The sequence below is a fragment of the Argiope bruennichi genome, chromosome 6, assembly GCF_947563725.1.
Source record: "Argiope bruennichi chromosome 6, qqArgBrue1.1, whole genome shotgun sequence".
NCBI classification, from domain to species: Eukaryota; Metazoa; Arthropoda; class Arachnida; order Araneae; family Araneidae; genus Argiope; species Argiope bruennichi.
In genome coordinates, this window is record NC_079156.1 from 125,148,526 (window position 1) to 125,173,192 (window position 24,667).

A 24,667-nucleotide genomic window follows, 5' to 3' on the forward strand; every position below is an offset into this window, starting at 1 on the left:
TTTATCTGAAAAAGTCATATCATATGTGTATATATATATATATAACATGTAAAGTAAAAATTATATATATTATGAAATAAAAGCAAAAGTAAATTTTCTACTTCAAAAGAAAGAAAGCATTTTTTTTTAACTTTAAGTTATTAAAAAAAAGGGGGGGGGATTTTACAATTGGCAATAGCACGATTGAATGTCTTGATGGACGAGTTTAAATTTCATAACATTAAAAATTGTGTATACTATTTAAAAAAAAATATTAAAAACAATGAGTAGAAATAAAACTGATGTCATTAAAAAGGAAATTTTTGAGTTTTAAGTTAATGCAAAAACCATTTTTGTGAGATTACAGTTTTGGAAAATACTCTCATTAATTTCCATAGGTAAGTCATAGCAACTATTCATGTGGAAATGATTAAGCCTATTTTTGTACTTGAATAAACTTCATTTAACACCTATTTCTTGATTCTTTTTACACCTTCTTTACTTTGAGTGAACTGTTTTTGGTGAGCCCTACACAAAATATTCCTAATAATATTTTGAAACTTCATTAATTAAAAAATTTAAAAACAACTGTAAAAATGTTCAATGAAGCAGTCTGTAATGTCCGTAAAGTGATTTGTTTACATTTGACTGTTACCAATCAGAATTTGTAATAAGAGTGATTTGTGTGCTACTTGTATGTTAGCATTTTATTTACACAGATGGAATTAAACCAATTATCTATACATTAATCAATGTCAATTAAAAACAACAATAACAAGAAAATGGTTGGTCACATAATTTATTGTTGAAAATCACTACAAAACAGTTTCATATCATGTTTTCCAGCAATATGGTAAATTTTTACTCTTTCCACAGCAGATAAAAACTTTTAATCAATACTCTCAGTGTATGTCTTATGAAATCCATCTAACTTTGGTGATTCAGAATAAAGATTTTTCTTTGTTCTTTCCCCAGAATAATATTGACGCAAGCGTTCCTGTTGCATTGCAGCTACTCGAGCGTGCTGTAGAAAAAAATAAATTTGTTAAGCAAATATATGCATACAGTTTTTTGTTTTTTTTTCTAAGTCACAAGTGAAAATATTATATCTAACAACCCAGTTACACAGAAATATTTCAGAAATATTCTGCATAAAATTGAATCCTATTCCATAGATAGACCATTTTTAGAGGAGAATTATTTTTTAAAAAGTCCTCAAAAATTCCTTCCATTTCCACTCAAAGATTCAAAATAGCATTACGTACAAAATATATATTATCGCTGCAACAATAATGGGATCAAAACCATCTTTCTTTTAATTTGTTATTAAATCATTCTTATGGAAATGTCACTTTATATTTGCATTAAACCAAATAGTTTTTTTATAAATATTTTTGCCTTAGTAATAAAATTGTGTATGTGTGTGTGCGTGTATATGTGCATGCGTTTGGCCTATGGTTATCACATTTTGAGCATATATATTTTGAAGGGTAAGAATGCACCTTGGAGCAATTTTTTTGATATTTTACTAAAAATTTTAATTAAATATTAAAAGAAATTTTAAAGTTTGTACTCCATACCTTCAGAAAATAGTATTGCGAAAATTTAAAAAATTATCTTTCTAACTATACCAGTTTAATAATCAAGAGAATGTTTGATGTTTTTAATTTTTTTTCCTTAATTTCCAATTATAGATTACATTGTGGCTTAAGACTAAAGCCATTTTCATTTTTTGCATTGTTGAAATCTAAGGGAAGAAAGATTCTGTTAATTATCTGTGCAGTTTACAAAACAAATAAAAGAAGTTAGTTAAAATACTAAAAAATTGGAAGATAGATAAACAGAATATTTGGATTTTTAATAGCGCTATGAACACAAAAGGACTGGTTTCCATTAGAAAGGTTCATGTACTTAATAAACAGACCATAAGCAAGACAATACAGCATGGCTTTAATGCTTAACAATTTTGTGGGATCATAACCATAAAATATATCAAAATGATTTATCCAAAATAAAATATAAACAGTAGATAATAATATAATAACAAATATAACTAATATCCCTGTTAAACCAATTGGTTTCCAAAGGCAATTAGTTTAGGATAAATGCGAAAAAAGTAGGGGGTTTTGTTTGCTTTCAAGTTTTAAAATTTTTCTACTATATTTCTTTATACCACATATTATTTTAAAACCATTCCTATAAAAGTTACAGTTTATACTTTTTTAATCGATTGGTATATATTTTTTTATTTATTTATATGCAATACCAATAGTAGGAGGAAACAGAAGACAAGAAGCTTCTGCATGAGACGAGGGTGTCTCATGTAGTGCATATAGGTAATGTGAGAAGCACTAAGCATTCTCAGCAATATAATCACATCTTTTATTTACAAATGTATTTTGTAAATTAATATTTTTATAAAGTTCTTTATTTATGTATATACATGAGAACACATGCAGTTCCATTGAACTGTATATTATTTGTAAAATATGTATCCAAGATTTTGAACCACTGTAAAAGATTCTGTGCTATTTTTAGGGAAATATCTCAATAAACTGAATAGAAATAAACAAGTTGTTTTTGAAAAATCTGAACTTATAAACTTTGTTATAAGTAAATGATCGTTAGAAAAATATTCAGTCTCTGAATGGAGCAATCAAGTTGTAGGTAAACCTTCTAAAGTGCAATGACTTCGTAATACAATTTATTTTTTCAAAAGGATTTGAAGATTAGGGTTTGCATTCAAATATAACCGTTAAAATGCTCCTTTACTTCTACATAACTGGACAATTATGCATTCAATAGATTGAGTAAAATCTATCTAAGAAAGAATTTACTATAAGCATTTTTTTTTTAATTGTTAAGAAAAATATACTCATTAAGAAAGTGGACTGATACCCTCATAGAACAAGACTTCATGCATTCCATTAAATCTGTGGGAGGTCTAGAACATGGATAATATACAACTAATACCACTTTTTCAAAATGGGTCCTTGGAACTTTTTTTCTATTTCAAAGCATATGACACAATTGAAGATTTTTTTTTTTTTTTTTTTAAAAACATCAAAAATATATAAATTATGAGAGCCAGGAAAAATAATTTTGTGATTTTCTAAAGTTTACTACAAAATAATATTTGGAAAGTATATTTTGTAATATATACTTTGATTGCTTGGGATGAAAATAAATAGTCTTTAATTGTAAAGAATTATCAACTCAATCAATGACTATGAAACCTTCCTTATGTTTCAGTATTTTAGAACAAAATTTGGCATATATGTAGCATAACAAAGGTTATAAATATTACAAACAAAATCAGCTGAAAATGGTTAAGTGGTATTAATATAATAAGAAAATAAAAAAGTACTTAACACTTGGAACTTATGACAATATGAATGTGCTTATAAATTAAAGCCCTTTCAGAAAGATATATAATTAATATAAAAAAATAATTTACATAAAATTCTTAAACAAATTCTGTGAAGGTCTACAACCTTAACTTCAAATGAAACTTAGAATGAAAATATTGGTAGCATCAAACAAATTTAAAATGACAGATAATTCAACACAAACCATTTTCAAAATCTGCAAGCTAATTTTTTTTATTAATCATTTTTTTTTTCAAGATTTCATTAAACATAGCAAGTGCAATTCAAATGTAAATAAAAAATATAACTTAAAAATATCTACAACCATCTTTAACATATGTAAATACACAATTAATAGTAAAAGAAACACAAAAGTTCAACCAACTGATATCATAAGCGATTTCTAATATTTGGTCTGTTTCAGTCGAAGAATCTGAAATGCTCATATTTTTATATCTGCACAATATGCATAATAAATTCTGTGTATCATATATTTTGAATTAAAATTTTATATTTTTCTTAATATAATTTTTTTAATAAATAAAACTAATGATTAAGCATTTAAAACAAAATCTTACTTGTTTCTTATTATATAAGCATTCTAAAAAATCTTCATATTCAGTTGCACACTGCTTCTTTAATCCTTTACGTCCATACACATCAGTACAATCAAGAACATTCAATTCAAGTTCTCGACATCTATGAATATGCTGGCTGTGTGCAAAAAGTCCCAGATAATCAGCAAATGGAGAGTGGAAGTAAGAATAGTAGTCATTGACACAAGTCATCTGAAATATAAATAAGAAATTTATTAATAATTCATTACAGTCTCAAATATCACATTAACCATTACTGGCCATCTTTTAGACTGTTGAATAATTTCTTAATTATCTGAAATAAAATTACTTAAACTATAAATTGTAACTTCATTTGGAATCACAGAGACTTTAACAGGTTAATCTTCTCTCAGTATAATAATGTATTGACTTATGCAAACTTGAATTTATATGGTTTCCTTATTTTGCTGTTTCAGATCCTTTAATGTTAAAATATAATAAAATTTCAAAATTAAAAAATAAATAACAGCTATGAAAAGAATATTTGATCATTCTATTTCTTCTTCTTCTTCTTCAAAAAAAAGTATTTTAAGTAATGTCAGATTGATAAAACAGCTTATTTAATAGAAGAATTTTCAATCTCACAAGAGAATTGCATGTAGTTGATAGTAATTTTCTTAATGAGTTTATAAAGATATGTAAGCAAATCACACAAGCAAACAAAATGGTGACTATAATTAGACCAAAGACGTCAAGTCACTTGAACCATAATAAAAAAAATGTATACTAGCTACAGGGGTAGAAATAAAAAAAAATTGACACTTGAAACCTCATGCCTGTAATTAATCATCAAAGATGGCATATTGCTTATGCTTTATAATGCTTATGTCAGAGATGCTTACATTAATCAGTGATTAATCTTCAAAGATGTCATGTTAGTCTTTTGACTATATTCACCAATGACATACAATTAAGTTTAGAGTTCATTGATCCAGTATAATTGATATAGTACAAGCACTGCCATAAAAAAAAAAGTTATCCAAGAAAAAGAATTTGAACCATCAAATAAGCTCATAATCATTCAATATTGAAATAATTCTCTTTTGTCTTGCATTTTTATTTTAAGATGTACTGTTTTTAATTGATATGTATGAATATAACATTTTTTAATGCATACTTTTCTTCAAAGTTTATTTCCAAATTTCTTTCTTTAATTCAAACATTTGCAAAGTTTGATTCCACTTTACATGAATCCAATTTGTATGTCATTTTTTTCACTTATTATGTAGCCAGAATATTATTATATTTATAAGAAATAAAAGAAAATACATATAAACAATATTTATAAATATATTTCATTAAAATTTCTAAATAGCTATTTTTTAATTACACTTCTTTTGTATTTTTTCTATCAATTCAAAATGAAGTTGACAAGAAAAAAAAATTATATTAATATAAATTAAATTAAAATATTGTTAAATAAATTATCAATTACATCTCAGAATATGAAGACAAGTTTTTAATAATAGTTCAAAAATGGAAGTCGTGCAGGAAATGCCTGTAAAATCTGATGCAAGTATTAGGTAATATTTCAATTATAAAACACTCTAAGGAATTGTTAGCAATGGAAACCTAATAATTTCATTACAGAATTTAAATTAAGAAATCTTGGTTTTTAAAATACACAAATCAAGTATGATAAATTGGACACATATGGCATCCGGAGGCTTTGCTAGCAAATCTAATTTAATCCTTTTAGGGGTCTTCAGACAATACAGGTTTTGTCAGCTTTAAATAATTACTGATTTTGATTTAAATGTTTGAGGACGTAGACCAGGTAAATTAAATAAAATCAATTACTTTCAAAATACCACATATCAAAAAGGGAAAAAATAACATTGGCTTCCCTCTAAGAAGTTGGCTAGTTTTCTCATTTAATAATCTTACACTGTTTGGTATTTGCAGACTTATTAGTTTCTCTATTGAATTAAAAGTATTCAACATACATACAAAACAGCAGCTAAATCATTACTTAAACAGCATGATTGTACTTATAAACTATTTGTTTGAACTACATCAGTATAAATGCATTTACCCTCTCCTCCAACTGTCAAAAATATTGATTCCAAGCAGTACAACATACGGACAATTATCTGAATACCAATTTATAATTATCTATAAGAAGGAGAATATAATTCATATTTTGCATTTTCCAATCTCTTATTCTAGTATACCATCAAACAAGAAATTTACATTCTCTCATACATATGAATATCATGAGAGAAAAAATAAAACAATTTTCTGTGCCCCCCCCCCCTGTATGATTAAATCAAAAAGACCAAATATACTTGAAAACAATTCGTTTTATAATTTGCTATTTAAATATAAATTTGTTTCCATATGAAATGAATCACTGAATGAAAATATAATACATTTAATAGCAATTTAGAAAAAAGCTTTGAATTTAAATATAAATTCTCTGCATACCAAGTAATGACTGTACAAGAAAATATGACAAACAAAACATTACTGCATTTATACATAAAAACTAATTCACAAATAAATTCCAGAATTTTCAGATATTGCATAGAATGAATATATGCACTTAATTTATGCAAAATTCGTGATAATTATGAATTAAATTTTCGGTAAAATACTTTTTGATGATTCCTTTAAAAAGAAATATGTGAATAAATAAATGATAGTATTTGAATAAACTATCTAATACAGCATGCACAAAAACGTTTTTGATAAATAAAACATTTTTGATATTGACATTTCTAAAACTCTATTTGTGTTCTTAGATTATAGTTTAAATGATGATGTGAACATACGATTCAGGGAGCTGCAGGAAATTAATGAAGAATAATAAATAACCTTCACCAACTCAACTAGCGGCTAAAGCTCAACACGGTTGTGGATTGGATGGGCGAATCTATTTTATTCGTAGGTAAGTCCGGTTATCATACGCAACCGTGTTGCTGCTTTCGTCCGCAGCTATGTTGAGGATTGAAGGAATCTTACTTCATTGAAAAGGCAGATTGGGTTTTTTTTTTTAAAGATTGAGTTTTTTATTGTTTTGTTTTAAAGCCTATTTATTTGGATCCCCACATCTGTGTTTTCTTAATTTTTTTTTTATGAATAATAGAATTCAAGTTATGTAATTTTTTATAGAAATACTGCATCCGAAAACGAAACCGAGTATTTTCCATCACTAACAAACAAACGCTATTCAAAATTCTAAATTAATTAACAATTTGATCTACCAGCTCATTTTTATCTGTATCAGAATACTTTAGTGAATGTTTCCACCACAATTTTAAAATAAAAAATTAATTAAAATTTAAGTAGTGAATTAAATTAATTTTATATTACTAATAATTTACTACGATTGAATGAAAATATATATTGCAGGTACATTACCTAATGATTAAATACCATTTAAAGGCGCTCTTTCTGCGATTTAAATATTATTTACAGATATTCTAATTGTGGATTAAATTTCTTTTGAAGTTACGAGTAATTTACGAAGATTTCCCCCTCCCCTTACCTTTGAAGAAGTATATATTTATATATATTGTTGTTGGACTAAGACTCAAACCATTTAACTCAATCGCTTTTTAAAAAATTTTATTCAATCATTAAAAACTGCCATTAAGATGTTATTTTTTTAAAATATCATATGGGTTTTCATACAAGAATTATGTTTTTCATTGATTTTTCCTGTTTTAATGAATTACTCAATACTTTCCCCTTTAAAGTATATTTTGATAGTAATTAACGACGGAAGGGCCAAAAATCTCTAAATGTAACACCAAAGTGCATCAACCTATAAGCGATAAATTATGAGAAGAAAACAAGCATTTGCATGTGCTGTTTATACAAAAAAAAAAAAAACAAAAAAAAATCGTGTTATCGCCAACGAATCGCCAATCTTTCTCTGTCAATTCATAAGTACCACATTTTTTGTTATTGTAATGAAACTCAAGGCTTTTTGTATTGTTTATTCAAATATCTACTCTCTTATTTTCATTCAATTACTTAAATCTATGTCAACATGTTTTTTTTATTATTATTTTGCACTCCTTTAAATGAAATAAAGAAAAAATGAAATTAAATTAAATTAATAACTAGGCAGTCCTTGTAAATTTATAAAAATTTCAAATAAAAAAATAGAAATACTTTATTTATATGTAAATAAAAAAGAAAAAATACACACATTTATACAGAAATATACATTTTCCAAAATTTCTATTAAAGTCTCTCAAGGACTAATATTTCTAATATAATTTAAAATAACATTTAACTTAAATACAATAATTAGTTTAAAAAATTGTTATTGAGGATTTTGTTTTGATTTTTTCCTCTTTACTATAAATTTTCTTTGTTTGCTAATATGTTTGTTTGGTGGAGCTTTGGATACTTTTAACATTTCCTTTTCTTTATGAGAACTACTAGTCGAAGCAGTGTCTACCTGAAAACTTGCTTTTATGGCTTTGATTTTTTCTTCCACATTTGGAAGAGGATGTAATGTGTCCCATTCTAATATTATTGATTGCAGTTCTTTTAAATGTTGAATCATTCGATTTTTCCTAATATTTAGGTCTTCAGTGATTTCGATATGTATAATTAAATTGTCTTCAATGTTATCTACATTTTGTTGCGAGTTATCATTCGTTTCTAATTTTTGACAAATATAATTAGTATGTTTGCAAATTAAAAATTTTATTGATTCAGGTCTAGATCTGAAATTTTTAAAATGTTTTCTTAACATAAAATGTGCTCTTATTAATGAAATGTGCATTGTGAAGATCACAAATAACAGCACACACACAAAAAAATCACTGGACTTTCTTTTATTCATCGAACTGATCAGAAGATTGAAAATAGAATAAAAAGAAAAAATATTTCCTTATGAGGAAAATACATATAAACTATGCACCATTTGCTAAGTGCTGTGTAACAAGGGGGGCACCAAATATCATTCATGCCTCAAGCAAAATGAACTTTAGATCAGACTTTGGTTAAAAATATATGTCAATATATAGTACAGAGTATGGAAGCTCTAAAACTTTTAAGGATTTGTAACACTAAAACAATTTAAAAAACATGAATAATACAAATATTTATTATAATGAAATTTGCTGGAATTAAATATATCTGTAACTAGATAGATACAAATATGTCTCTTGCCACATGCAAATAAACTTTAAATCTAACCTTGTTATTATCTAAATAATAAAATAAAAAGTGTCTAAAATCACACATGTAATGCATTTGAAGCAATAAAATATGAAATATTAGTTATTACTTGTCGCACATTGTGCTGGCATATTAAGTCACATTTATAAACATTAAGGCGCCCAGTTGATTTGTGTGTTTTCTGAACACGCCTAACTGTTTCTGATTTTTGTTCATATTCTTTAATCCCTTCCTAAAATATGTGTTACAAAAATGCAAGCAATAAGTATTCAAAAGAGATATATAAACTATTTATATATTTATAAATCTTGATATTAAGTTAATAACTAAACAGAATTCAATTCTCTGTTTTCTGAAAATTCCAGTTTGCCAAAAAAGAACTTCCTAAAAGTTTACAGCTCAAAGAAAAGTCAGAAATCTCTGGGCAATCCTTAAAAAATGAAACCATTGGGAATGTTGTTTCTTCATTGCAAGATAAGTCAAAAATATTGTGATTTTTATCCATAACAGAGTTGAAATATTCGAGGAGCAACTGGTGCTCACCACTTTACTACATTTATCTCTTTCTTGATACATACCATCAACGTTTCATATTTTAGAATATGAATTTATAAGTGAAGTAATTTTTTTATTGCCACAAGTAAGAATTTTATCTAAATTTGAACTCTTTTTTTAATAAAATTATATATTTTGTTTTCAGATAAATATAGATAAATTTTAATATCATATTTAAATTTAAAAAATCAGCAAAATAAACAGTTTGATTTTTAATTCATTTATTTTGAATCTCTCTGGATTCAATATGTCTCCTCTTATGATATTTTATATGCATATTCAGAGTGAATTGAAAAGATTTCTATACCATTTAATTTCATCGAAAATAACTTAATAAACATAATACATTTCCAGATAGACATCTAATGGTAATAATTTTAATATAAAATTAAAAAAATAAATCTCTTCTTGCACATGCATATTCAGTAAGAATTATAATGATTTCTATACCGTTTAATGTCATCGAAATATCTTAATAAATATAATATATCTGCATATAGATATTTTATAGTAGCTTATAAAAGCTTGATTTTCAAGTCTTATTTTAATATTTCTTCACGCTAATTATTTATAATATCGGAAATACGGAAAACAGACAAATTTCCATCAATCTCAATTACTATATACTTATATTTCTATGAAGATTTATTTTCTCCGTTTTGAAAAAGTTCAGACGAAAAAGAACGCATAAATGAAACTAAATAACACGTATTGGTTGCAGCAAATACAGCACAGAAAATTCTGTGAGAAAGAAATCTACCAATTAGAGCACGTCGGCATCCTTTGTCTGTACAATTGGCTAACTCCTGCAGTTTTGTAAACAAAAACTAGTCTCTTCCTCTTTAAACCTTATCCCTACGTCATTCAATGGACTCGTCCGTCTCATACACAGCGTGTTGTGCTTTAGATGCTAGTCACCAACTCACAATACAAAATCCATGAAAATAAACCAATAATCAATTTCATTTCAGTTCGGATAATTCAATGCCGATATATTCTGACTTAAATGATGCTAAGATTATTAAAAAGCAAAACATTAATTTGTATGCCGCTGAAGTTTATAAGCATTTAAATAATTGCAATCATTACAAACCTTCTTATTTATAATCCGAGATTGCACTCTGAAATAGGAATATATTACTTCATCTACTATGTTAGATGAGCGGCAGTAACTTTGACAAAACTTTAAGGAATACTACTTTGGCAACAAAAATCTTTTGAGGTGTTTATTTTTTTTTTTTTTTGTATACTTGACTTGACTGTGATCTTCTGAATTTGCAACTTGCAGTTATCTTCTTGTTATTTCATCATTGAGGAACGAATCGTGTTTCAAGTAGTTTCAGTTTCATTGCGTAAGTATTAAATTTTGTGGTTAATATTAATTTTTCTTACAGCCTTCAGTCGTTTGGAAAGTTTTAGATTTGTTTCGACTTTTTAAGTATTTTATTGCGACTTCTTTTAACCTATTGTGAAATTTAAATATTTTTCAGACAGTGTTAATATTTTAACTTAAATCTAATTTCAAAAGGAAAATTAAAAACCTGTTGGTGAGAGTTATTTTATATTATTTAGCTTTTTTTTTTCTTTTTAAATTTGTTTTAAAGTATAATTTTACGTAACACTTGATTTTTGTGGCTTACATATATTTTACGTTTCAATATTTGCAACAATTTTTCAAATTTCATTTAACCATGTTTTTGCAAATTAATTCATTATTTTATTGATTTAAATTGTAAGCAGCTGTTTTTATAATTGCGCGCATTTACAAAAACTTGATTATACAGGAACGCAAGTAAATCTGTTTGTTGAAAACTATGCGAGTTAATAGAATCTATTTGCATTTTTTTCTTTACTAGTTTAATAATGTAGAGATAAGGAATATTACTTTATTCAGTTGATGATTTAAATGTTTTTAATTATTATCCTGTTACCCTTGCATCGTTTTGTTATTGATATTCTTTTTTTTATTATTATTATTTGCAAGACAAATTACAGAATAAAAGTAGACAATTACAAGAACAAATAAAGCAATATCATATGCAGTAAAATAGAACTATGGAAACACTCAAACTCTATAAGCTGATAATGATTTTCTTTTTCATGTTTCTCATAACTTTCCTTTCATATCAAGTTAAAAATTGTTATTATTTTCTATAATTTATCTGTATTTCCATTATTATGTGTGTTAATTTAGGTTCAATATTGAAAGATAATAGTTATATGGACTTTTTCAATAATGAAATTTGACTGAAATTTTCATTTTTTAAAGTAATTATTCTTCCCATGCAAGACTTCTAATAAGGTACCTACATTGACATACCTATTTAATGCTTATTTCTTTTATATCCTTATATCAAAACAACTAGTAACTCATATAATGGATAGATATGCCCATTAACAAACACAACAAAATAACCTCCAAATATACATATTAACACAACATTATACCATCTATTATCCAGTTTGCAGAAATTTTCCTGTAATTGTATTATTGTATGAATAAAAAAAAAACAATTTAAGATAGTTTTAAAAATTTATGAGTTAATGTCTGTAAAAAAATTCAAAAATTTAGTTTGAAATCTTCTGAGAATATTCAAATTCAACCCAGCATTAAATTATTCTACAACCTGTTTTAAATGACATTGTTTCTGGATTAATTAAAAACTTCTTATTTTTCATTTCATTAAGCAGTCATCCATTTTATTCAGTTGAATCAAAGGCAGGTTGATAAATAATTCTGGAAGAACGGCATAGTTGGTTAGATCACTGTATTGTGAGTGCCAGTGTTTAATCTTCTGTGAATTATCTGTGCTTATATTTGCTTGAATTGGTCATTTGTGTTTATCTATACAGTTGTTTTATCATAGTTTCTATAAGAAAGTTATTTCATTGAAGAATAACCTTGAAAGATCAGTAATTATTAAAGTGGATAGACTATATGCTTTTGAAACAATTATGAAATACATTGAGCAACTAAGAGAAACTTTAAATCTAGATGCTCTGCTCATCAAGAAATAGTTTAATACAGCATCTAGAAATTTTTAATCTCTAGTAAAAAGGAACAGGAGTGATTTTTTTGCAATGCAATTGACCATTGCATTTTTCTTCCTTGAAACTAATTGATTTGACTTTACGCATTCATTCTAAGGGAATTACTATTATTATGTTTTTATTATGCTTAGACGATTGGTTTATTGTTTATATAACTTCTATTTTTATCTTGAAATTTGATAATACATTGAAAATGCAAAAGTTTAGATTGCATCATATTGTGTATATGAAACTGACACAAAAGCATAAATGATTGTAAAATAAAAAAATTATGATCCAGTCATACATTTCAATTATAAACTGATGAAAAGTTTCTTTCAATGATGCTAATTATCCTATTTAAATTCATAATGGCATAATAACTGCAATTCTACTGTATTTTTGGATTATAATTAGTAGAAACCCCTTGGCCAAAAATTTCTTGTGCATCCGTCTTTTGCATAGACTTCTCACCCTTTCTATTTTGTTTTTTTCTCCTGGCCTTTTAAAAGCCTTCTCTATCATTATTAATTATAAAATTAGAGGTATAAAATCCTCTATTAGCATTCTAATGGGCAGAGCTATTGAATATATAAGTATCAAATTCATATATACTTTAAGGAGGGGAGGTTGTTAATCTGCCTTAATTTTTTGCTCAATTAATCACAAATTGCAATTATTTTTGACAATTAATTGCAGACTTCTATTAATGCACAAATGAAAAAAAAAATGGCAATATGTCAAAAGATAATATCAAAACCTATTGACATTATTTTTTCCCCTCTTAAATTTTTTTAATTGATTTTTTTTAACAATTATTTTAATTCAGATGTTTTCAATATAATTTGTTAAAAATATACTGAAACCTATGCTTTAAATTTCTTTTGTGTACAAGAAAACTAACTTTGGTACTAAATAAAATACTTTGGTTTGCTAAATATGTACTAAAAATAAAGGAGAATTGTGCAATTCTGTTGGTGCTTCATATAAGCCATCTTTTGACAAATTCTACCAATAAATATACTTTAAAAAATAAGAATGTGCACCTCAGTATGAGAAATGTTAATTAATTAAAATTTAAACCAGACCTTCCTTTCCTCTTAAGCAAAAGACGTCAGAGTTTCAATTATAATTTCTAAAAATATTATTGTAGAAAGAAAAAAAGAAAAAAAAGATTGAGAAATTAAAAAAAGATAGGATAATTTTCAACATTATTTTATATTATTGCAATGAAATCCAAGCCATTTTCAATATTTTATCAAATATTTAATTGCTTTTTTTTTTCTTTCTTTTTTCCCCTATTGAAAAAATTATTTTTATTTTATTTATTTATTTTTTATTTATTTATTTATTTATTTTTTATTTATTTATTTATTTTTTGTATTTTTTGAATCTCACTGCAATATAATAAAACATTACTTGATATTGAACATTAGCTAAGAATGTCTAAAAACAGTCTTAGATATTTTATCTGTTGAAACCAAATTAGATAAAAGGATATTGCATGATACTGTCATTTAATTTCCTGTAAAATGTTATTAAATGGAGAAAAAAATACTCACTCATCTTATTGATTGCATATCAGATTTTTTTATAAGTTTATGATATAATAATTTTTGTTTATTTTCTATACTATTGTTTTTGTTATTTAACATTACTTTTGTAAAAGTGGTTCTATTATTTATCACTTTCATATATTCTTTCTCCTTATTATATAAATTTATACAGTCAAATATTTATTTTACTTTGCAAACTTTGTTTCAAGGATTTACAAATTAACTTTGCACTGTATCCTGCTTATGTTTGAGCTGGCCCTGTGTGTACACATTAAATAGAATTGGTTTTAAGCTATTGAAATAACGAGACTATGTTGCAATTTGATGCTTAAAAGTATATGATTAAATGAATTGTGAAGGCAATTTTGAACAATAAGAGGTTTGATTGAATCTATAAACAAATATTGTTGTCAAATCAGCTAATCGCCAAGAACAGCTAGTAATATTAATAAAGCTGAATTCTGGTATTATTGTTCATAATAAAATTATTGTTATTATTCGTAATAAAAATTTGCTAAAATATATTTCATCTTTTTGTCAAAAGAAAAAAAGGGTGAAAAAAATACTTGCCATGATATAATAGAATCCCAGTAGTATGAACTTCAGTACATGTATGGCTGAATAATGCAAAGAAGTTGTAAAAATTAACAATAGGTGATCAGTCCATAATTAAAATATTATTCAAATATAATGGTGATGTGCATTAATTGCTTATTTTATTTGAATCAATTCTGTGTTTCCATTTATAATAAACAATTAATATGCATAAAATTGTTTACATATCTTAACAACTAAATATCAGTTTGATTGATGCAGTTAAGGTAAAGAATTAAAAAATTGTTTTACTTGATTATTTTTCTCCTTTTTCATTTCCCCATATTCTTATAAGCAATGCCCCTTCTCTTCCCCAATAGTGTTATTAATAGGAATATTTTGGTATTATTTATATTTAACTCATTGGTATTATATAAATATATTTCAGATTTCACTTTGTTGGAAAATTCTGATGGAGGAAAATATCCAAAATGGAAGCTGTAAAGCTTTAACCTCTAATGCTCTTATTGAAAGCCTTAAAATGCAATCCTCAAATATCCAAGATTCAGCTACTGGAACAGAAGTGCAGAATCCCAAGGGAGGAGTGAAGAAGAAAACTGGTGTTCGTACAAAAATGAAACATGAACAAAGTCTTCCTTCTGAAAATTCACCAACCATAAGAAGTCCAAAAAGTAGGAGTCGGAATAAAAAATCTTCAAAAGATAAAAGCGTTGAACCTAAATCTTCAGAAACACCAAAATCTTCTAAAAATTCCAAGAAACCTAGTTCTGGTTCGAGTGATGCCTTTTCTGATATCTCTGCTAAACTCAATTCGTCTGGCAACATGAGAAACCCTAAACAAGGTCGAAGATCGTCTGTACCAAACCACTATGTAGAGCTTCAAAGTAAGAATGGTGCATCATCAGGTATTACAAGTCCTAAAGTTGTGGACAGAAAAAGCTCCAACTATAGGTCTAAAACACCTGACTGTCAAACAACTCCTAACAAGCCAAGACATCAAGCTAAAAGAGCAGGTTCTAAACAAGGTTTGAAATTTGAACCTTACATTCCACTGTTTCAAGTTCAGCAGGGACTTAAGCGTGGAGAGTTTATTGAAGGAGCACTGCGTATCAACCCCAGAAATTATGAAGATGCTTATGTAAATTCACCTGATGGAAAAATGGATATTTATATTGGAGGAATGCAGGATAGAAATAGAGCTCTTGCTGGAGATATAGTTGTTGTACAAATAAATCCAAAACAAGAATGGAAAGTTCTGTGTGATGCTATTAAAGATTATCAAGAAAAGACTGGAGAAAGTGTTGCTGATACAGTTTGTGTGCCTATACCATCTCCTCCATGCAAAGTACACACCCCTGATAAATTATTGCGATCCCGTCCACAGTCCTCTAACTCATGGGGTAGTACCTTTGAAGATCATGGTCCTGATACCTTGAAAATATTAGGTGTAGATAAATTAGCAAAGCAAATGGAAGATTTTTCTATGGAAATGAAAAAGTCAAAGGGAAGGAGTAAGTGCAAATCTAAAATTAATCAGCAAAGTAAAGAGAATAGTAGTGGAAGAACAAGTACGTCGTATTCACATGAATCTTCAGAAGATTACTTAGATAAGATATCTCCAAAAATGGAGCATGAATCCTCACTTGGTATTCAAAGTAGCATCAAACCAACGAATTTGGAAAATGCTGATGCTTGTAATTCTCAAAAGGTTGAAAATAGTGGTACACCATCTAACTTAGAACTGGGGTGTGCTGAAATAGTATACCCTGCATGTGATATGAGCAAAATAGGTACATTCACTTTAGAAATAGAACAAAATTTAAATACATCTAAAAATACATCTTGGGAGAATGAAGAATCTGCTCTTAATATTGTTGTATCTCCTGAAGAATTGCTAAGTATTGATGGTAATTCTATTTTGGAGCATGAAAATAATTATGAGGTTGATGGTAGTGATAGTGATTTTGGTGGTATCATAGTCCCCCCTGGTGATCTCTCCGGAGATGAATTTACTGACTCTGCAAGTGTAGGAAGTAGTCGAAGTCAGCATATGGACCAGGTTTTAGAAGATGCCGAATTTCTTGCTTGTCAACAAGATGCTGACAATAATAATATTGTGTTTGATAATGTTACTAATATTGTGAACCAGTTCAATAGGATGGATATCCTTGGATTTGCTCCTACAGGTTCTATTCCTAGTAGAGAAAAATCATTAGAATGTCGAATACAGCATGGTAATGCAATTCCATCTTTATATCCTATTGAAATAAATTCTGAATCAGTTGTATGTTCTTCAGTTTCAGAAATTCATTTATCTAAAGTTCATAGCAGTTCAGATGAAAATGTAGATATTGAACCCTTGATAATTGGACACTTTAATCACCTTGAAGTTGGACAAAATATTAATGAATCAGTTGCTTCACAAAGTAATAAAAAATCTAAGCACAGAAAGAGGAAAAGGAAGAAGCAAGAAAAGAAAGAATCTGTAAATAACAATGCTAGTGTGAAAATTCCTAATTTTGATATTGGTAATTTAACCATTGAAGACATAATGAGGCATCCTGAATGGCCTAAATTTATTCAAAAAACAGGAAAAATTGTGCATGTATTGGAAAGAAAGCATTCTCGTATTGCAGCTGGGCACTTGAAACTTTGCCCAGATAAAAATAAAAATTGGGCCCTATTTTCTCCAAATGACAGTCGTGTTCCTAGAATTATGGTACCTATGTCTGATTGCCCTCCTAATTTTTATAATCGCTCAGGTGATTATAATAATGTTTTGTTCCTAGCTGAAATTGCTGAATGGAATGAGACGTCCACTTTTGCAAGAGGAAAACTGATAAAATGTCTTGGCAACACAGGAGATGTTGAAGTGGAAACAGAAGGAATATTGGTAGAGAATGCTGTTGACTTTTCAGATTTTCCCAATGAAGTATTGAACTGTCTTCCACAAGAGTCAAATTGGCAAGTACCTGAGCATGAAATAAGAAATCGCAGAGACTTTAGGAAAGAATGTGTTTTTACCATTGATCCAGCTACAGCACGTGATATGGATGATGCTGTTTCGTGTACCCTTTTAGAAAATGATAACTATGAGGTGGGTGTACATATTGCTGATGTTACGTATTTTGTTGAAGAAGGATCTAAACTAGATCTGTTTGCAAAAGAACGCTCTACAAGTGTTTACCTTGTGCAAAAAGTAATTCCTATGCTTCCTCGATTGCTCTGTGATAATTTATGCAGTTTAAATCCAGGCCAAGATCGATTGACATTTTCAGTTGTTTGGGAAATGACACCTGAAGGAGAAATATGTAGACAATGGATTGGTCGTTCAGTCATAAATTCTTGTTCAAAGTTAAGCTATGAACATGCACAGAGTATGCTTGAAAATCCAGAAAGGAAAGAGTGGAATCCTTCTGAATTTCCTGATATTTATGGTGATTTCACCTTAAATGACATTGCTACACGCGTTTACCAGCTTCATCTTTTAGCCCTTCAACTTCGTGAGAAACGATTTTACAATGGAGCTCTTCGCTTAGATCAAGTTAAACTGCAGTTTACTTTAGATACTGAAACAGGGTTGCCATCAGGCTTTAATGTTTTTGTACATAAAGACAGCAATAAACTAATTGAAGAATTTATGTTATTAGCAAATATGTCAGTTGCAAAGCATATTTATGAAACTTTTCCTTCTCTTTCACTGCTTCGGCGTCATCCTGCACCCCAGCCAAAAATGATGGCAGATATAGTTTCTACGTGTGAAACTATGGGGATTATTCTTGATCCTAGTAGTAGTGGCACACTTCAAAGTTCTATCGCACAATATAAGGGTGATGATTATTTATCTAAAGCTAGGACTGAATTACTTATGCATCTCTGCTCTAAGCCAATGAATTGTGCTCTTTATTTCTGTACTGGTGTCCTAGAAGAGCCATCCATGTTCCATCATTATGCTCTGAATGTCCCTCTGTACACTCACTTTACATCCCCTATAAGACGTTATCCTGATATTCTTGTTCATCGGCTACTGGGGGCATCGCTAAAGTACAATTCTGCTCCAAACATGGCCCCAGAAGAGATGGAAAAATGTGCTGTCCATTGTAATGATAAAAAATACAATGCCAAAAGAGTTAGTGACCAAAGTGCCGAGATATTCCTGTCAGCATTTATTCGAAAAATGGGTTGTGTTCATGCTAAAGCCATGGTGCTTGGAGTGATGGACCATTCATTTGACTGTCTTATTCTTGATATGGGTATTATAAAAAGGGTTTACTGTGATAAATTGCCTTTGTTAAAGAAAGAGTTCAAAAGAACTCATGGAGTTAATCAGTTGAATTTATTTTGGAAAGACCCATCCTTAAAAGGAGGTCTGGAACAAGTAATTGTTATGTTTGCTTTGGTAGATGTCACGTTAATTACAGACAAGGCTTATTTGCAAATTAAAGTTACTCTCAGGAAACCTGGAACGTAATTTAAAAAATTTAATAGCTTTTTTTTCAACTCCTAGGTTGTTTTCTTTATCATTGTTTGACAACTGTTATTTACATGCTTTATTTTAAAGTTATATTATTTAAATATCAATAAACCATTATATAGGTTTTCAATTAAAAGATAGATGAAAAATAATCAAGTTATAGTAATATTTATATTTTTCAGGTACTTAAAATTTTCCGCCCTTTAATCATATTCTGTACCTATCATTTTGTTTAAGGCTACAACTTTTAGTCTATTCAGTAAAAATTTCTTTGAAAATTTTATTCAAGTTAGTTTTTCATCTTGAATTAAATTGAAAATTTAGAATTGTATAGAAAAGTTAACTATACATGATATTGATTTGTGAAGTGTGATATTGGATTATTTTCTTATATTGGTTATATAACAATTGATAATTAACATTTTTCAATCTGCTTCCAGAACTAGTCTTTATACAGTTTTTTTTAGGATGTTGACTTTTCTCTCCTATTAAATCATAGGCAATAATTGAAAATATAGTTATACTTACATCCAGTTGTTTAAATTTAACTGAAGCAGAACGATCTTCATATATGAGCTTAAACCAGTAAAGTTGTAGTAATTTAAAAAGTTTACTGTTTTTGTAGTAATTTTTTTTTATTCTATTTGTTTTTACAAGATATCTGTATACCTTAATTGTTGCAATTTTCTGTAAATATTTGTCCTTTTTATTTTATTGTATTCCATTAAAAAAGTTTTAAAGAGATTTAGGGAAAAGTTTTCTTTTTAATTACAAAATATATATTTATCAGAATTTTTTTACATAATTATGATTAAATTCTATTTCCAAAATAAATTTTTCATTTTTTTTTAAGTATTGTAATGGACATTATAGAATACTTTGTTCTGAAGTCTATATTTTATAACTTATAAAAATAATTTTTAATTAGATCATATTTTAAAATGACGTGTTGATTGAAAAATCTTAAGCTAATAGTCTCTAGAATTTTATTCTTAATTACAAATTAAAAGGAAATAGGAAAGGTATGGGTTTAATAAGTTTTTTTCAGTTGTTGCTAATACTAACTATCATCATAAATTTTAAAGGTATATGGATATCTTGGGTTGGATTTTCTTATAATGATGTTAAACAAACATTAAGTACTTTTTTTTCCTAGTAGTACTTATTTTCATCCATTGTTATCTCTAATCTTGATAGGGTATCAAGTTTTCTTACCATGAATTTTACCATGATTTGCTATTACTATTTGAATTTATTATAGTCTTAATGCACAATCGAACATTTGTATTGTACATTTTAACAGTAGGAAATGTATTTGTAGGTCAGCTATTTCAGAATTTTCTCAAGATCTCATAAAAATAAAAGAATAGAAAGTATGTAGGTAATATTTCAAATTATACATGTTGCTCAGTTTATTTTGTATAAAATATAGAGTTTTTTTAAATTGTTTATTTAAAATGCTAATAATTATTTAAAATGTTTTCTTTCTCATGTTGTGTGTGAAACAGAGCTTTTCTGTGGTCTATTCCAAATAAATATGCAATCATTTTTCTATATGAAAAACAAGTACAATAAAACATAGTTGAGCCTACTAATGCACATTTTGCTGTTAATTTATCACTGTCTTTTTAGTGTAAACCTCTATTTTCTGATATCTTCTTTGACTAAACTTTTGAGTGAATGTAAAGGGTTGAAAATATATTTTCAGTGATCTAGTTACCTCTATGTGCTTGAATGTTAAATAAACACAACTTAGTGGTGCATGTAATTTTCTAATGTGATATGAACAGTATTCATTTTAGTGCAACATATGGTTATTTTTTCTCCTTGGTATTTTAAACTGTTGGAATGGAATTTTATATTTATATTAATTCTGGTATGTATTACTACCAGAAGCATATTAGTTTAAATAATTGGTTGTAGTTGATGAAACCCTACTATAGGAATACAAATGTTTATTTTCCCGTTTTTTTTATTGTATTGTAACATTTTATTCTTTTTTTCCCCCTTAAGGAGCTGAGATTTTAAAGATTATTTTTGGAAATAATTTTTATTACATTGGATAGATTACTAATATTCTATTTAGAGTTTTTTTTTTAAAAAATGCATTTAAAGATGTATGAAAAATACATTTTGCTTTGTACTTTTCTTTCAGTTATATTGTTAAGTATCCCCTTTTTACTTATTTTATTTTGTCTTTTTCATTTCATTATGGTTTGATTTGAAAATGCAGTATGCCCTTTTACCAAATTGTTGTGTTTCTTTCTGTTGCTTGCTGCTCTGATGGCTACTGTTATTGATTTGATGGATTTTTGCTTGGGAAATTTAGGTTTGCTGAATATTTAGTGATGCTATGGTGTTTTGAAGCATATGTTTCTTGAGAGGATTTTTTCCCTCCATTATGTAGTTTAAAATCTTACTCAACCAGCGTCTTTCCAAAAATGTATAAAACTTATGTTGCTCTCTTAATTTCCTTTTATTTTCTTGATACTGCAAAAGGGTATTAAATAATTATAAATTCCTGATAAATCTAGGGAAAAGTTAAAAATCTTAATAATTATTAAATTTGGTAATAAAACAAATTTTAGGGTTAATAATATTACTATCCATTTTAATTCTTAGTCACCTACATTATGCAATGCACCTTTTTATAATTTATTCATATTTTTGTTTTCTAGTTGAACATTTTATATCTGTTTCTGAAATATTTTTTTATGGAAATATGTAATTAAAATTATGAGAGGAAACATAGGGAAGTATGCCAAAAGAGCAGCTTTTATACAATATTCTTATTCATGATATGTTTTCTTTATTAAAAAAATGAATGAGTTTTTTTTATATAAATTCAGACTTTTGCTGAGCAAAAAAATTTTTTCAAAGCTTTAAATGGGTATTTTGTAACAACTATTTAATCGTTGAATCTCAAAATCTGGTTCTTTATATCAAATAAGTTCATAACCTGTTTATAGTAAATTGGTACAGCTGTAAAAAGAAAAAAAAAACTGTTTTATCTATTAACTTATTAATGGATAATATGTACCATATGTAAAAAGAACCTACAAAATGTGTGTGATGTTCATCGAATGTTGCTTAAAGTACAAACAAACTCTATGAATGACCCAATGGACATTCCTGAAATGGGCTTTGTTACCATTCAGATTTGTTTTGTTTACTTGTTGTATTTTTGTTTAAAGTTTATCTTTTTTTTGGGGGGGGGGGGGGTAAAAATTATTTATATTTTAAATTTGTCTAATTCAGTAATAATCTGTCATTTATAACATTTTAGATTTGTTTTATATCATTTATCATAATTGGATTAGAAATTATCATTCTATAATATGAATAAATAATTTTGGTCATATTTTGACATTTAGAATTTCAAAATATCAAGAGAAAAGAATCAGACATTATACAAATTATCTTATTGTTTTATTATGTATTTTCTATGTTGAAAATATTTTTAAAAAATCTTATTTTTAACGTATAGGATTTTTTTTTTTTTTTCGTAATTATTAAAAAAAATTCATTTGCTGTGCTAAGGGGAAAAAAATTGCATTCTGCAGAACCAAAATTGGGATGGATAGTTTTTGGATTATTATGTACTATTCAATATTGTTTAGTCTGTAATTTACCTGTGTCAATATTGCTGTTCATGTCATTATTTTCAAGTTTGCTGAAGAATATGTTGTTTTTTTTCTCCAATTTTTGATGTAAGTGAAACATTTTCCGATTATGTTTTCTTTTATACTACTCTAAGAGGAAAATTTTGCACTTGTTATCAAAAGTACTTTATCTAATACAATGTTAACAGAAGTTAAATAATGTAAATTTGTAAAGGCTCAAAACATTTCTGTATATATTTCATTAAAAATATTTATAATTTGTGAAAATGTAGAAATTTTGAGGAATTAGATTCATTGTTGTAAGCATATATTCTTCCTGCTATTATAACATGTATAATGTAGTATTATTCTTGACATATTACTATTTTCAACTGTGAAGGTTTCATCACTTTTCTAAAGTACTTTATCATGGTGAAACAAAGTAATTGTATGTTTACTGAAGATAATTTTTTTCATCATTTAAGAAGCTTGAATGAAAGCTATATTTTAGTTTTGTTGATTGTACACAAAATTTGTTATGTATTCATTTGAATTATTTAAATTGTTAGGGATATAACATCATATTGCGTTTAAATTGAATCTATGGAACTTATTTAAAAATTGTAACATTTTAAGACTTGGGTATTAATTGTGGATGTATTGATTTCTACTTTTTAAAAAAATTTGGTTATTACTTGTGTTTAAATTTTAATATGTTACTTCCATATTTTGTTTTATATATGAAACACATCGATTGAAAATATAAAGTTTATTTATAATCAATTCAGAACTATATTCTATAATATATCTGTTCGGTTCCACTGTTGTTATAGATTTTTCGTTTCAAATTTATATTCGTTTCAAACATTTTAAAGAAGTTTTAGATATAACATTAGTTTCATTTGGAAGCGAAAGTTTTAAATTTGTTTAGTAAAATAAATCCTGCAAACATTTTAAAAGAGACGTAGTAGTTCGCTTTACATCTTCTTAATTTTTTTTTAATACAAGGATCATTTCATTTCCTGTTTTTGTTTACACAAAAATTTGTTAAAAATTCTCAAATGCAAATTTTGGAGCAAAATTCCATAATTATAATAGTTGTTAGCCGTTTTGATAAGCAGCAAATTCTTAATGTTACAAAATTTTTATTTATTCTTTCTCACTATTATTTTCTCCAATGCTGGTGCTGTATTTTTAATGCACAGCTTTTTGATCCTGAGAAAAAAGGGTCTTCCTAAATTAACTACGTTAACAAAAAAAAAAAATTGACATAGCTTATCTTAAACTAAACTATCGTATTAAAAACTTTTGTGAATCTTTAAAAAATGATTCTCGAAAATCAACTTAAAATATTTCGATAGTTATGAAATGAAGCAGCAGTATTTTGTTCCAAAAAGAATAATTCAACTTCAATTATTCTAAAAAAGCTGTTGTTTTTTTATATTATTATTATAATCTTTTTAGAATGAAATTTATTTATGTGTAAATGTTGTATTCTTATTGACAAAGAATACTCGATACAACGAAAGAATTTTTTTTCTTAATAAACGATATTGAAGGTTAGCAGAATAACCTATCACTTTTGTGACTATGCAAAATATTGAAAATGAAAATATCTGTACATTTTTACGCACAGAATTCTTTTTAGTAAGCACAATAACTAAAATTAAATTCTGTGCGATTTGTCAGCAAATCGATTGTGAGACTTTCTTTTTATGAAACCTTGACTATTATGCAAATGCTGGTTGGCTTCAATACTAAGTATAATAAAAATGATCAGTGCAAATTA

At 27.0% G+C, this 24,667-nt stretch overlaps 2 protein-coding genes across 3 annotated transcripts; one reads left to right on the forward strand and one right to left on the reverse strand.

Annotated features, from left to right (window-relative positions):
* Positions 1–762: 762 nt before the first annotated feature.
* On the reverse strand, positions 763–10,632 carry LOC129973051 (NADH dehydrogenase [ubiquinone] iron-sulfur protein 5-like). Its single transcript, XM_056087411.1, has 4 exons — positions 10,588–10,632; positions 6,739–6,795; positions 3,926–4,135; positions 763–1,003 (listed from the first exon to the last, which is right to left on the reverse strand). The coding sequence occupies exons 3-4, from the start codon at positions 4,133–4,135 to the stop codon at positions 869–871; spliced, it is 345 nt and encodes a 114-aa protein (XP_055943386.1). The 5' UTR covers positions 6,739–6,795; positions 10,588–10,632; the 3' UTR covers positions 763–868.
* Positions 10,633–10,921: 289 nt separating this feature from the next.
* Positions 10,922–24,667, forward strand: LOC129971503 (DIS3-like exonuclease 2). 2 transcript variants are annotated; one of them, XM_056085331.1, is made up of 2 exons: positions 10,922–11,013; positions 15,230–24,667. In XM_056085331.1, the coding sequence occupies exon 2, from the start codon at positions 15,254–15,256 to the stop codon at positions 19,271–19,273; it is 4,020 nt and encodes a 1,339-aa protein (XP_055941306.1). In that variant the 5' UTR covers positions 10,922–11,013; positions 15,230–15,253; the 3' UTR covers positions 19,274–24,667. The 2 variants fall into 2 exon arrangements, with proteins under 2 accessions (XP_055941306.1, XP_055941307.1); XM_056085332.1 differs by lacking the exon at positions 10,922–11,013 and adding an exon at positions 11,070–11,208.